Consider the following 12348-nt stretch of genomic DNA (forward strand, 5'->3'; position numbering starts at 1 on the left):
ATGTTTAGCCTTCTTTGCTATGTAACATACCTTGTAAATAGTTAAGGATATTTCAGCGTTTTTTGGCTACACTTTTCTAGCTGATTTGTTACAGTACTTGAAAAGGAGTATTTTGTGTACAGTCTCTACATCTGAGCACTGAGGTGCTTTTTGTCATCGCTGAGATTCGGATGTCACTGTCTTAGTCTTAAGTTATTGTGGTTCAATTAAAAAAAAAAAAGGTTATTTATGATTGGATTTGGTTTCACTGTTTACTTTTATTACAAGACACACACTTGAATGTACATGTTTATTTGGTATTTGTACAAAAAAGTCAAATGAACATATATACACCATACGTATTAAACAAATTCATATAAATTATTAATGAAATAGCTACATCTTTTTCAATAAACAACTCTATTCAGGGTGAAGGTAAAATGAACTCAATTGGCATAAAATTCCATACAAAATTGTACAAAACGCTGTACATTGGAACGAAGCTGTGCAAAAACAGCAAAATGGTAGCTCAGAAGCAGATTCTGTCCGGTGCGAGTGCGCATGCGCTGCGTTGAAACGTTTTGAATGGGAAATTAATCGGCGTCGTGAGTTGGAGCGGTATCTTCTTCCAAATGTGTCCTGGAAAAGTCTTGTTGAATGTGGAATACTACGAGACGGTGATCTCCTCTTCGTCTGACTCTGAGAAGTCCGAGTGCTTGCTGGAGAGCGACGGCGACGAGACGCCGCAGGAACCTGTCGTCTGCCTGCCAAATGTCTCCTCCTCGTCCTCCTCGTCGTCTTCAGACTTCTTGCCCACGTCGCTGAGATCCGGGTGCGGGTTGGCCTTGGTGGGTAGCGTCTGCTCGCGGCAGCCGCCGGATGAGAGCAGCTCGCGCTCCTTCGAGTTCCTCCACTTCATTCGCCTGTTCTGGAACCAAATTTTCACCTGTACAGCAAAAAAAGCCAAAGCAGGTAAGCTGCATGAATGGAGGTAAAAAAAGTGCGTGCGTGATGACGTCATTATGCAATCACGTAAACCCGTGATTGTCAAAATGAGGTTTTTAAATGGCTGAGAAGAGTTCAGGTATTTTTAGTAAATTAGACATATTTGCAATTTAAATGTTTATTTCGTTGCATATTTATTGTTTCTACTTTTTTGATGTACATGTGTGACGTTTAAGATCAACAGACAGATTATTACATTACAGGCAACACACCCGTTCAATTATCTCCGCAACATTTTTCATTTGTTTTTCACCACGGTTTGTTTTATTTAAATTTATATTGTTTGTCTATAAATTCATTTGTTTTTTTTTAACTGCGCTTGTTGAAATATTTAAATGTATCGCGTAAACACAGCAACTCCCAATGAACTTGCGGGTGTTAGTTAGAATGCGTATTGGGGTCGCTTTTCAAAATAAATTTCAAAACAAATATTTTAAGTATATAAATTTGTTTTCGATTTCTTTTTTTCTAAAACGTTGCAAGTCTGAAAAGATGCAGTCTGAAAAAAACGCCACGGTGCTATGTGGATTTACAAAACTGTCAATCACTTGCGGTAAATATTTGAATGAAAAACACTAAATATAAAACAATCCAATAAAAAACAGCACGTGCGATATGTGAAGATGTTTTTACCTGTGAATCTTTCAAGCCGAGTTTGGAGGCCAGCTTCTTTCTGTCCGGCTTGCTGATGTACTTTTGTTTTTGGAACATCTTCTCCAAAGCTTTGCGCTGCACGTCGGAGAAGACAGCCCTCCGGAGCATCCCTCGGCGGGGCTTCCCTCTGGCGGCCAGTGGCCACGAGAAAGTTCCCGGGATTGGCACGGCAGAGGATGCTGGCAAGAAAAAGAAAAAAAAAAAAGAAGGTAAATAACAAAGGCACTAATTTAATGACATATCCATGTGTTGTTCATTGAGGGTGCTGGCGGTGGGGCTTTTTTTTTTTGGAGTGAAATGGCACGAGGTGACTAATTAGCACATTGGGTGCATTGGTATGCAAACGAGCCAGCGTTTCCTTGAAGGAGGCCTGTGTGGGCGGATAGAGGAGTTAATAAAGCGTGAACGGTAATTGTGTAGTAATGAACTAACACAGAAAAGACTCTGGACAGGCGGCGAAGGCCATATATTACGGCCACAAAAGGAGATTTACACTTTTAAACTAAACACAACTGCATACCAGAATACTGATGCCCACAAAAAAAGGGGGGGGGGGCTTTTTTTTTCTTCTTCTTCTTCGTGGTGCCCTCAAATCATTTTCATTAAATGAACACGAAAAGCTATTGAGGACGCCGAGTTTCTTTGTTGGCCCATTCAGTCGAGCCCATAAAAGGGACTCCATTATGATTAGTCTGAATGAAAGACTTTTATAGACTTTTCTAAGAGATTATTCTTCATCTCACCTCGCCACTGGCTTGCTGGAGGGGCAAAAAAAGAGGCAGAGAGGAGTTTGGAAGCAAAAACATCCTCAGCGAGGGCATTTTAATGGATTTTTTGGAAACAAGAAGCACCTTGATGACATGTTGGTTCTTATTGGACCCCAATTTAACAGCATGGGCCACTTCCAGTCTCACTAATTTTATGGGTGCGTGCGTAAAGTAGGCAAATATGCCTCCACTTGTTTCTTGCTGAACTCGCCGTTAATTGAAAATGACATCATGATTCCTAATTGTGAAGTCACATGACCAAACCCAGGTGAGCCGTGATGTCATTTGCAGTCGACAACAAGTGGCAAAATGGCTACCCCCTCTGAGATGAATAAAAATGGTTAGTTTTTCCTGCTTAATTCAAATTCCACAAATGCAATATAGACAAGTGGGGTCCTCAGAACATATGATCACAGAGGTATTTTTAAATAGTGCAACAACTATTGACTTTGGATTTGAAAACAAGTTCTCCATCGATTTGTTCCAAATTTAAATGGCTTTACAATGTCGAAACCATAGGTGACCCTGGACAAAAATGACGTTGACACCCCTGCTCTATGTGGTCTTGTGAGAATATAGAAATCTCTCAATGGCGCCTAATGGGGAAATTAGTGCATGACTGGTAAAAGTCACTCTCCGGGGTGGGTGGTTCACCCCAGTGGGGCCTGACCAAATTGGTCACGGTGCCGAAAAAAAACTTTTGTTGGCAGCTACTGCGGCACTGTGGCCCCCCGGCTCTGTGGGAAAAAAAATACCCCCTAAAAAAACGCCCCTCAATGGGAAGCTGGGGGGCTGTAACCGGCCGCCCCGCCTCTAATTTAGAGCGTGACGATTAAGGATAATTGGTTAATTAGGAGGTAGGTGGGTCTGGGCCAGAGGCCATTAGAGAATCACATTTCTGTTTTGGGAAGAAGGTGGAGGGGTGAGAGCATGTCTACCTGGGTGTAAGTAAGGCGTCCGGAACATGGGCTGCAAGGTTCCGTCAAAGCAGGGGACGTGGAAGCTCTTGGAGTGCATGCTGTGGAGCGTCTGGGGGGAGGGCGCTGCGGAGGGACGGGACAAGTTAGATTGGAGCGCGCTGCCGCGACGCGCAGACCCGCGGGAGAACTTACGTGTCTTTGGTGACGGCGCAAGGATGGCGCTCACTCCAAACTTGAGGAAAGTGGCGTCCTTGCTGCTTGAAGTTTTGGGCGAGCACGACTCGCGCGTCACGGTGGGCGAACCTCGATCCATGCGCACGTCCGCGAAAGAACAGGTGGTGGCGGCGCTCGGCAGCGTCCGGTTCAGGAAGGCGGCCGGTCGGCTTATCCGGAGTAGATCTTCCACGAGGAAGCTGGAGTGGGTCGGCAAGGCGGCGGGCAAGCTGTGGTGAAGCGGGAGAGCCGCTGGCCGGTAGAGGCCCGGGTAGAGGGCGGGGGGCGCGATGACGCTTGGGATCATCATGGTCCCGACTCGTGCCTGAGGAGAATTACTCCGCGTGTCTTAGCGAGGGGAGATGGTGTCGTCGAGTGTTTGCAAAGTCCTCTGTGGTCTCCTCACTGTGGGCGCAGGAGTTTTATAGCGGCAGACCCCCACCGCAACCCCCTCGACGCCCACCCCTCTCGGGCCTGACAGGCTGAACAATGGAGCCAAACAAAGTTCTCCTCACGGGCAGCTTTCATAGTGAGCTGCCATTGGCCGGGGAGCGCAATTTATGATTGCATTCGACTTCATAAGCAAGCAAGACACAATGTGGCCACCACAAAGGAGGTCCACTCATCGGTTTTGCATATGGACCTCTTTCCTTTCACCCTATTGTGTCGGGCCCGGGCTATCGCTGCCTAATTAAAGACCAATAAAGACTAATATTGTCTCATTATGTGCGATTTTCATTAGTACACTTTCCCCTCATTCCTTTCAATTAATTTATAATAGGAGATGGGTTTATGCTGAAAATGCTGGCCGATGAATTGTTATCAAAAGAAAAGGTGTACTTTTCCATTCTTCACCGATGAAGGATAATAATATATCACGATTCGTGTTTTTTTTTCTTTTTTTTTTTTCTTGTATTCGTCGAGACGCTTCCAAAATGCAAATGAGTTTTTAGGGTTTCATGGGATTTTCAACACTCAATCTGGCCCCGGTCATGGAATAATGTCTTAACGGGATTGTCGCTATCAAAACGCTTTAACAGATGTGTTAAATATCACTTTGTGCACAAGCGCGGCTCGCCACGCACAACAGGAGAAGTGTGCGCCGCTGATCCTGTTAGGAGCATGAACTTTAACTGTCAGCCTCAGCTGCGCAGGAGGCGCCCCCTCGGACGGCCTTTCTCTGCCTCCCTCTCCCCGCTTCCAAGAGGGAAGGGAGAGGAAAAAAAAGAAGCCGTATTTCTAAAGACGGTTTTGTTCTGCTATTTTAACCGGCTGAATAAAAGTGCATCTGTGATTTGATTTCAAACGCATTCATATGAGCGGACTGCTGAGCGCTCAAATAAAACTCGCATTAATGCCACTTGGGCCCTGATCGTCGTGTTCTGTCAGCTTTACCTCGCAAAAGTGTTCAAGCAGAAAATTCGGAGCAAAAGGAAAATGCATGATCATTTCCATGGAAATAAACACACAGTTCACGTTTAGGCTACAGTTTATACATTAAATTAAAAAAATGCTCATTTTGAATCTTTATCCGAAAATGTAAAGCAGTAATTCGCAAATAAATAACGTATTTTAAGTAATCATTAATATTATTCAGTTGGAAAACGTATTATTTTGGGGATAGCTCATTTAAATCGGAACAACTTTTTTTTAAAATACAAATTATTGATATTGATGGCAATAGGGTGTTATCACAACAAAGTATGCAATTTGTTTTCTCCAAAACTTGCTGAGTTCAAAAACGGTATTTTTGTTAAACTGCCTAATATAAAATTTGATTAAAGTTTGGTTCCTTGAAGTTTTGAGTTCACTCAACTTTTTTGTTTGTTTGTTCACAGCATAGGCTTGCAGAAATTAAATTTTTGTTTAAAAGAAATTTAATAAATAGTTAAGAACAGATGGGAGGGGTTTCGTTTGTAAATCTTTATTACGTGTTGTAGGTTTTAGATAGAAATAGACTGGAATACCTTTTTTATTAATCCACTGGATATTGCAACGATCATTTGTGTCTCAAATCAGTAACCTTGCAGGTCCAATAGTGACGAGTGCTCAAACATCAGTCACTTTTTAAGTAATCATTCCCAGGGAACGCCCCCGTGAAATGATCCTTTGCACATCACTCAACGCCTATCAAGGGGCGCGTCTTGCACGGCGTGCACGCGCACGACGCGCAACACAGACACCTTCGAGAAGCGAGCAGCCCTTCAAAGCACCCCCACCCCTTTTTTTTTTTTATTAGCCCATATTCCTTTACTTGGCTCCCCAAAATCCTCCCTTTGTACGAGCTAAGCAGATGGTTAGCAGGAAGCATGGGCGGCCCGGCCTGACCGAGACGAATTTCTATGAGCTTTGCTCGCTTGCCTCGTCCGAACCGGCTTCTTAAAACAGCTGCCCGAGGCTCAATTAGAGCCATTAAAAGCACATCGCGGACGTATAACAAGACCCGAGCTCCAAGTCCCCGCCAAGCCACCCCACCCACCAATCGTATCATTTGTTATCCTGCGCATTTATTAGGAATAAGTGCGCCCACTTTAGAAACATGGCTCCCGATAGGGATGCTAATGTGCGTGGTTATGAAACCATATGCATCGGTTCCGATTCATACGATGACGTTATCTTACTCTGCAGTCGCGTGCTTCTTCGTCTCATTGGGGAGCGCAACGAGATGATGATTATAATCATTGATAATAACTATAATAATAATAATCGTGCCGGTCGACAGAAAATTTTAATCGGAGATGGCCTCATGTGTCCCTAAACATATGTTTAAAAATATGAAAACGTCTTAACTTTTTTTCCGTAGCGCATCAGATTTGAGTTATTTTCATTTTTTTGTTTTAGACCTATAAATGTTTGGTCAATGCGGATTATTCCATGTGTTGTGATTTGTAAACATTGTAATTTATGGCTGTGATATTTCAGAGAAAAATCCAACTGTTGCTGAACCTGACCCTTCATTAATAAATATGACTAAATATGTTACCAGAGAAAAACTAAATTACTTAATATGACTATATTATTATTATTATTATTATTATTATTGAAAACCTGATGGGCTAGAGAGAAAAACCAAGGGCCGATTCGGAATCGCTGCAAAAAAAACCCATTTAGAATAGTTTGCTCAATCACATCATTGACCAATATTTATTTTCTCCTGTAGCCTACTTCTACCATGTTTGCATAATTTTATATCGATTTAGCAGTCCACCTAATAATCAATATTGTATTTTTAAAGTAGCAGTCTGCACCCAGCTATCAATATGTCATTAAAAAACAATTTTTCTTAGTGGCTCAAGGGTCATCTGTCCCACCTCCTTCAAAACGGCGCTGACATCATCATGCCCGACCAAGCACGTAGCCAGTTAGCAAACAAACTTAAATACCATGTCTTGCTGCATATTGACACACATTGCTTGCAGAAGACTTGATCAGTGTGATAGTCGATTCAATTTGTCAACACTTTTGATCAGACGTCTGCATTCTTTGTCAGAAAAGGGCGACGGTCCAGTTTAGTAAATAGATGAACTCCACCATTGTGCTGTGTGTGTTTCTGCTGCGTTAAGTGAAAAGGGGGCTGACTATGTTACCCATGCATGAGAGCCCCTCCATGGGTCGTCCTATTGTGGCCCGAGTCCGACAGGTGGTTACTGTTTATTATTCCCTCATTATTTATTGGTGACGTGGGCGCGGCGAGGACGGGGAACTCCCCGTCTTTTCAGCAGGCTGTGGTGCGACAGATTGCGCTGACTGCTTGTATCCTCGTGATGTGACACCGCACCAGTCACCGTGTAGTTTGACCCCACCCACACTCTTTCAACACTTTGGAATTCATTAAAGCACTTAGTAAAACACACTTTTTCAAGTGCATCAGTTTGCAAATGCTTCAAGATGATCATTTGTCACGACCACTCTGCTTCTTCACTTGGTCATCATAAATAGTTGGCTAACGTTGTTGCTAATGCCAAGTTTATAAAACATAAATTTCAGTTCATTGGGTTGGTCCGCCTGCATGGTTTCACCCTGACATGGTTTCCCACTCGGGGTGTTTTGGCCGCGGCTTCACCTCGCTTCACGGGCAGCGCCCGAGGTCTCGCAGCATCTGGCGCCGGCGGCGCAAAAGCCCCTCACAACACGAGCGAATTAGCAAAGCCCCGAGACTCACAGGCGCGGTGACAAGCATTAAATTGATATTAACTCTGTATTAAACATGCCCCCTTCTTCCACTTCTCCCCAAATGGACCGGTGCCATGTCAGTGCACAAAGCGCTCCGTATGAACTCACGCTGCACCTGTTCTCTCTGACTTGGCCAGCGGAGTTCAACTTCTTAGTTTTCTCTTTCACTCTCATCCAACTTGACTGACTTCAGTTGGGCCCGCAGCCAAATAATACTAAAAAGCTTTTATTTTGAAGTTGGCCCTGGTGCCGTGTGGTGCTATGACAGCTAGCTTGACTTCTCTTCTCTTGGGGCCTGCAGTATGCTAGTTTTTATTGCCCTCAGAGTTGCTACCAACATCAACCACATCCCGAAATCAATTTTCACTTCATATCATATTCCATTAAGGACACTAAGAAACTGCTACTTAATTACGCCATCAGTATGATACGGCACAAGTCTCTGGTGTTAGCAGCTAGCTAGCTAACTAATTGCTAGATTATTGTAATTCACCTTTCATATTTAAAGGATGTGCCTTAAATTACATGAAATTAAGAAATAAATTAAGAAATAAATTAAGAAATTGGGCCACTTAAGGTTGTGTCATAAAATCTAACCAACCATAACTCCATATTTTGAGTATTTATTTATTTATTTATTTATTTATTTATTCATCCATCCCTTTATTAATTTATTGATCATTTAAGTAATTCAATAATCTGCTGTTACCCACCCCTTAATTTACCTGGCAACAGTCAAATAAGTTGAATACTTTTTTTCCACTTAAAGCACTGCTTATGCCTTTTCCATCAAATAGTATTCAGAGGCTGACGCGCTGACGTTAAAGCAGGGCTTCTAGTTTGAACAATAATCCGGCAGTGATTTCCATTAAGCCCTTGTGAGGCGCCTTGATGAGCACTGTAACACACGCACACACTAACACATGCGCTTACAATTTGCCACTGTGACACAATGTGAATCAATTGCAAAATGCAAATGTGCCCCTCTGCAAGTTTAATCTCATCTCTACATTAGTTTCACGGATTTGCAAAGAGCACCCCCCCCACCCTCGCACCTGCGGGCAGCCTTTTTGGCTGTAGCGTCATGTAAACAGCCGCTGCCTCAACGGGTGCCCCGTCTGAGCACCCAAGCGTCGCTCCACAGCACGTTCAAGAAGCCCGACTTGTGTGGTTGTCAACACCGGTTTAGCTTCCAAGTCTGGTGTTGACCTTCGCCGTGACTCTCCTCAGGCCAACCTGTATTTGATATAGATATATCTGAGTAATATGGAACGACCAGGCCTGAGACAGGGTTCAGGGGGCCACCGCATGCAGCTGCCTAATACTGTCTTTGTTAGCCGGAGATGTTTGAAAGATGTTTTAATATATGCTTGTGTGCAAGATGTGAGCATTCTTAAGCTGTGTGTGTGCCAGTGACTGTTAGTCAAGTGTGTGTGTGTGTCGGGGGGGATTCCCTAAAAATGAGCACATCTTGCGCTTGTGTGTTTATTTTCTGAGATGAAGACAAACATGGCCGGAAAAAAATTAAATAAATAAAAAAATGTTCTTTTTTGCTTACTGTTTTTTTTGCTGTAGGCCTCGAGGTTTGTGTGTGTGTGTGCGCGCATAGGAGGGGGATCTGGAGTAGAAGAAGGAGGTATGAATGGGGAAAGAAGGCGCTTGGGTGGAGGAGGGGATGCTTGACGGACTTCACTGCCTGTTGGCCCTGCAGCATTGATGCCGTGTTGGCCATATAATCGGATTGCCGGTGGGTGAAAGTGAGCCCGGGTGCTTATGTCAGATTGCGTCTCGTCAAGCTGAATAATACGCATGGCCGGGGAGTGAAGCGGACGCTTGCCATTGAGCCTTCTCACTACTTGTGGCTAAGCATTCCTAAAAGAGAGAGAAAGCCTCATTGGATTCATATATAATTCTCACTCAAGCGTTTTGATGCATTTGCATAACAGCAGGAAACCAGTCATCTTTTCAGGGCGGCTGCTCCGGCTGCACAAGTGTCCGTTTGCATGCGCTGTGTGTGTGCGCTGTGTGTGTGCGCTGTGTGTGTGTGTGTGTGTGTGTGTGTGTGTGTGTGTGTGTGTGAGAGGGATCCTAGTTGAGCATTTTTTGCACTTGGCCTCTCATGTTTCATCGAAGATCCAAATCTAAACATTTGGCTTATGTCCATGTATACCTTCCTCCTCGGTGTTGCAGTAGGTGACCTTTGACCTGGACCGCTCGAATTGGCTTTTGTACAAATAACGAGACGTGTGCAGGGCAAGTACAACATTGATGTGGTCATGAATAGGCATTTAACAGAGTTGAGCTACTTAACTTGCCAGTTAGGAAAGGGCGTTCTATGTGAAAAATACATGATGGAGCAAAAAATAAGGAAAGTTTTTTTTGTTTTGTGCAGGATGACGGGGCTGGACAATTATTCCAACTACACAAGACATGTGCTCAACGGTGGAATTTCAAAAGGCAAGTTTTGTCAACGTTTAGCATAAAACATAACGAGCCTTTACAAAAATCAAAGTCCCTGAAAAGTCAACAACCATACATAATACATATTTTGATAATTCATTCATTGCTCAAGTCAAATGTATTCATATGCTAATTGAATACAAACCCAGTATGGCTGTCAACTCAGGTCAATTATTGAGTTTCAAAGCAAACATGATGAAGCAGCATTTGGTTGTTATGCTGCACGCAAATGAAATCAGTAGAAATCTGGGTTGGGAAAAAAAAAATTCTTTAATCATTCAAACTGGCAATTTAAAGCTCAGCACTTTCAGTATGACAAATATTGGTCACGTAGTCTCAGAGGTGGCTGGCGATTTTGGGCTTTCCTCAACCCGGATGCGCACCATCAGCCGCTCCATTGAACCTGTTGAAATTCTCTGATGCATGATGACCGTCGGGACGCTCGGGGTCTTTAGTCAGACAAACAGCAGTAATGCGTTGTGACTGACTTTCCACTCAGCAGACCCCCCGGCTCGGAGTCCAAAATTTCATTTGAATGGAGCAGCGGCCTGTGCTCCGACTCGGACCTGTCATTCATCCCCTCGTTGCCTTACCGATAAGCCGTAGGTGAGGCGCCCGAACTGCCCCCACAATCAGGAAATTCAAAATCCACTTCAAGTTATAGCACATTATTTTTAGCCGCTCAAGCCTACAAGGCGTTCGCATAAAAAGCCCACTAGAGCGGGCCAGGTTAAAGGTCATCGATTGCAGCGTGACCTGTGCTCTGCGGGGCTCAACATTTAAGGTCAAGAAGAGAAGAATGGTTTGAGAGAGTGCGTCCACTCCAAAGATAAGCGGCGAGAGTTGGGTCGAGGACGGAACCGCTATACTTCTCCACAGTATCTCGTATTTCTTCCGCTTTTCCTTTCCCAGCCTTTCAAATGTTCTGCTTGACTTTGCTGGCGGACGAACAGAGACTAATTGATCACGACAGAAGCAGATCTCATCGTCACGGTTAGCGAGTCCAACCCGATTAGCTATACGACATGTGTCCGAGATCTCAGACAATGTCCGAAATACCAACAGATGGAATATAAATGATAGCTAGCAGTTGTCGTAAGAGGGGTGCTCAATCTTTCATGTAAATCTCCCGCAGTCACTCTGAGAAAGTGAAGATCGGAATAAAAATACGAATTTTACTCCATTCATAATATTCAAATGTTCAAATTCATATAAACAAGCCTGCAAAGTCCCCCCAAAAAAATGGATAATCTCCATTCGCTCGCTTCCAAGAACTCAGCGCCAAGCCGAAATAATGACATTGATGAGGCACAATGATCTAATTAATTAAAAGCCGTATCAATTCACGCGCTATTGCAACATGTGACAAAGAGCAGATTGAAGCGAGCCGGAGAGCAGAAGACGCTCGGCGACGCTTTGCCGATTCAGAAAGCGCTATTGAGCTTCTCCGTCCTTACGGGACACCACAAAGGGGCCCGAGTTAATTAGCAAGAAGGAGCATCTCGAGGAGGACTGGGGAGAAAACCTCCATTCACTCTCCCCTCACCTCTCCGTTATGAGAACGTCTTGAAGAGTTGCAGGGGAAGGGGGGGACGATCTTAGCGCCGACCGAAAGGACCCGCCTCGCTTGATTTCATTTGGACAGTCATCCCTTTTAATTTGCAGCGTCATTGTATCGAGCCTGTACTTTCTATTGAGGCCCGACGATCAAGTAAAAGCGTTTGGAGTGCGAGTCAACGATGCCCCGCTTCTTGTGTCCGCCGGCGCCGGATGAGATGCAGTTCTGGCCCAGGGAGGGATGAGTGGCAGAGAATTAAGAAGCAAAGAGGATTTGGAAAGAGGATGAAGTTTTAATTAAGGCACTTGTGGCTTTCTAAGCAGACTAATTTAGCCACAGTTCCTCACAAGTGCATGAGATGATTGAAACAGTGACGCTGGCCAGGGCCGGAGGGGCTCAAAGTATCTTTCTTTATTGGATCTTTTGTTCGGGGTGATTTTGAAGTGTCCCAATGAGCCGTTAGAAAGAAAATCATCTTTGAGGAGGGGCGGGGGAGAAGCTCAGCAAAAAAAAGAAACATCACTACACCACCAGATGTGAGTTTTTTCCCTGACATGTATCATAAATTCTGTATGAGCTCAGCAATCCCGATTTAAGGAATTAACATTCACAATAGGAG

General features: G+C 44.1%; 1 protein-coding gene across 2 annotated transcripts; it reads right to left on the reverse strand.

Annotated features, from left to right (window-relative positions):
* Positions 1-275: 275 nt before the first annotated feature.
* Positions 276-3930, reverse strand: dbx1a (developing brain homeobox 1a). 2 transcript variants are annotated; one of them, XM_037246608.1, is made up of 4 exons: positions 3518-3930; positions 3344-3448; positions 1618-1817; positions 276-925 (listed from the first exon to the last, which is right to left on the reverse strand). In XM_037246608.1, exons 1-4 carry the CDS (start codon positions 3846-3848, stop codon positions 647-649), a joined length of 915 nt encoding a protein of 304 aa, XP_037102503.1. In that variant the 5' UTR covers positions 3849-3930; the 3' UTR covers positions 276-646. The 2 variants fall into 2 exon arrangements, with proteins under 2 accessions (XP_037102503.1, XP_037102502.1); XM_037246607.1 differs by having other exon boundaries at positions 3344-3930.
* Between the last annotated feature and the right edge of the window lie 8418 nt (positions 3931-12348).

Source organism: Syngnathus acus, chromosome 3 (genome assembly GCF_901709675.1).
Source record: "Syngnathus acus chromosome 3, fSynAcu1.2, whole genome shotgun sequence".
Taxonomy (NCBI): Eukaryota; Metazoa; Chordata; class Actinopteri; order Syngnathiformes; family Syngnathidae; genus Syngnathus; species Syngnathus acus.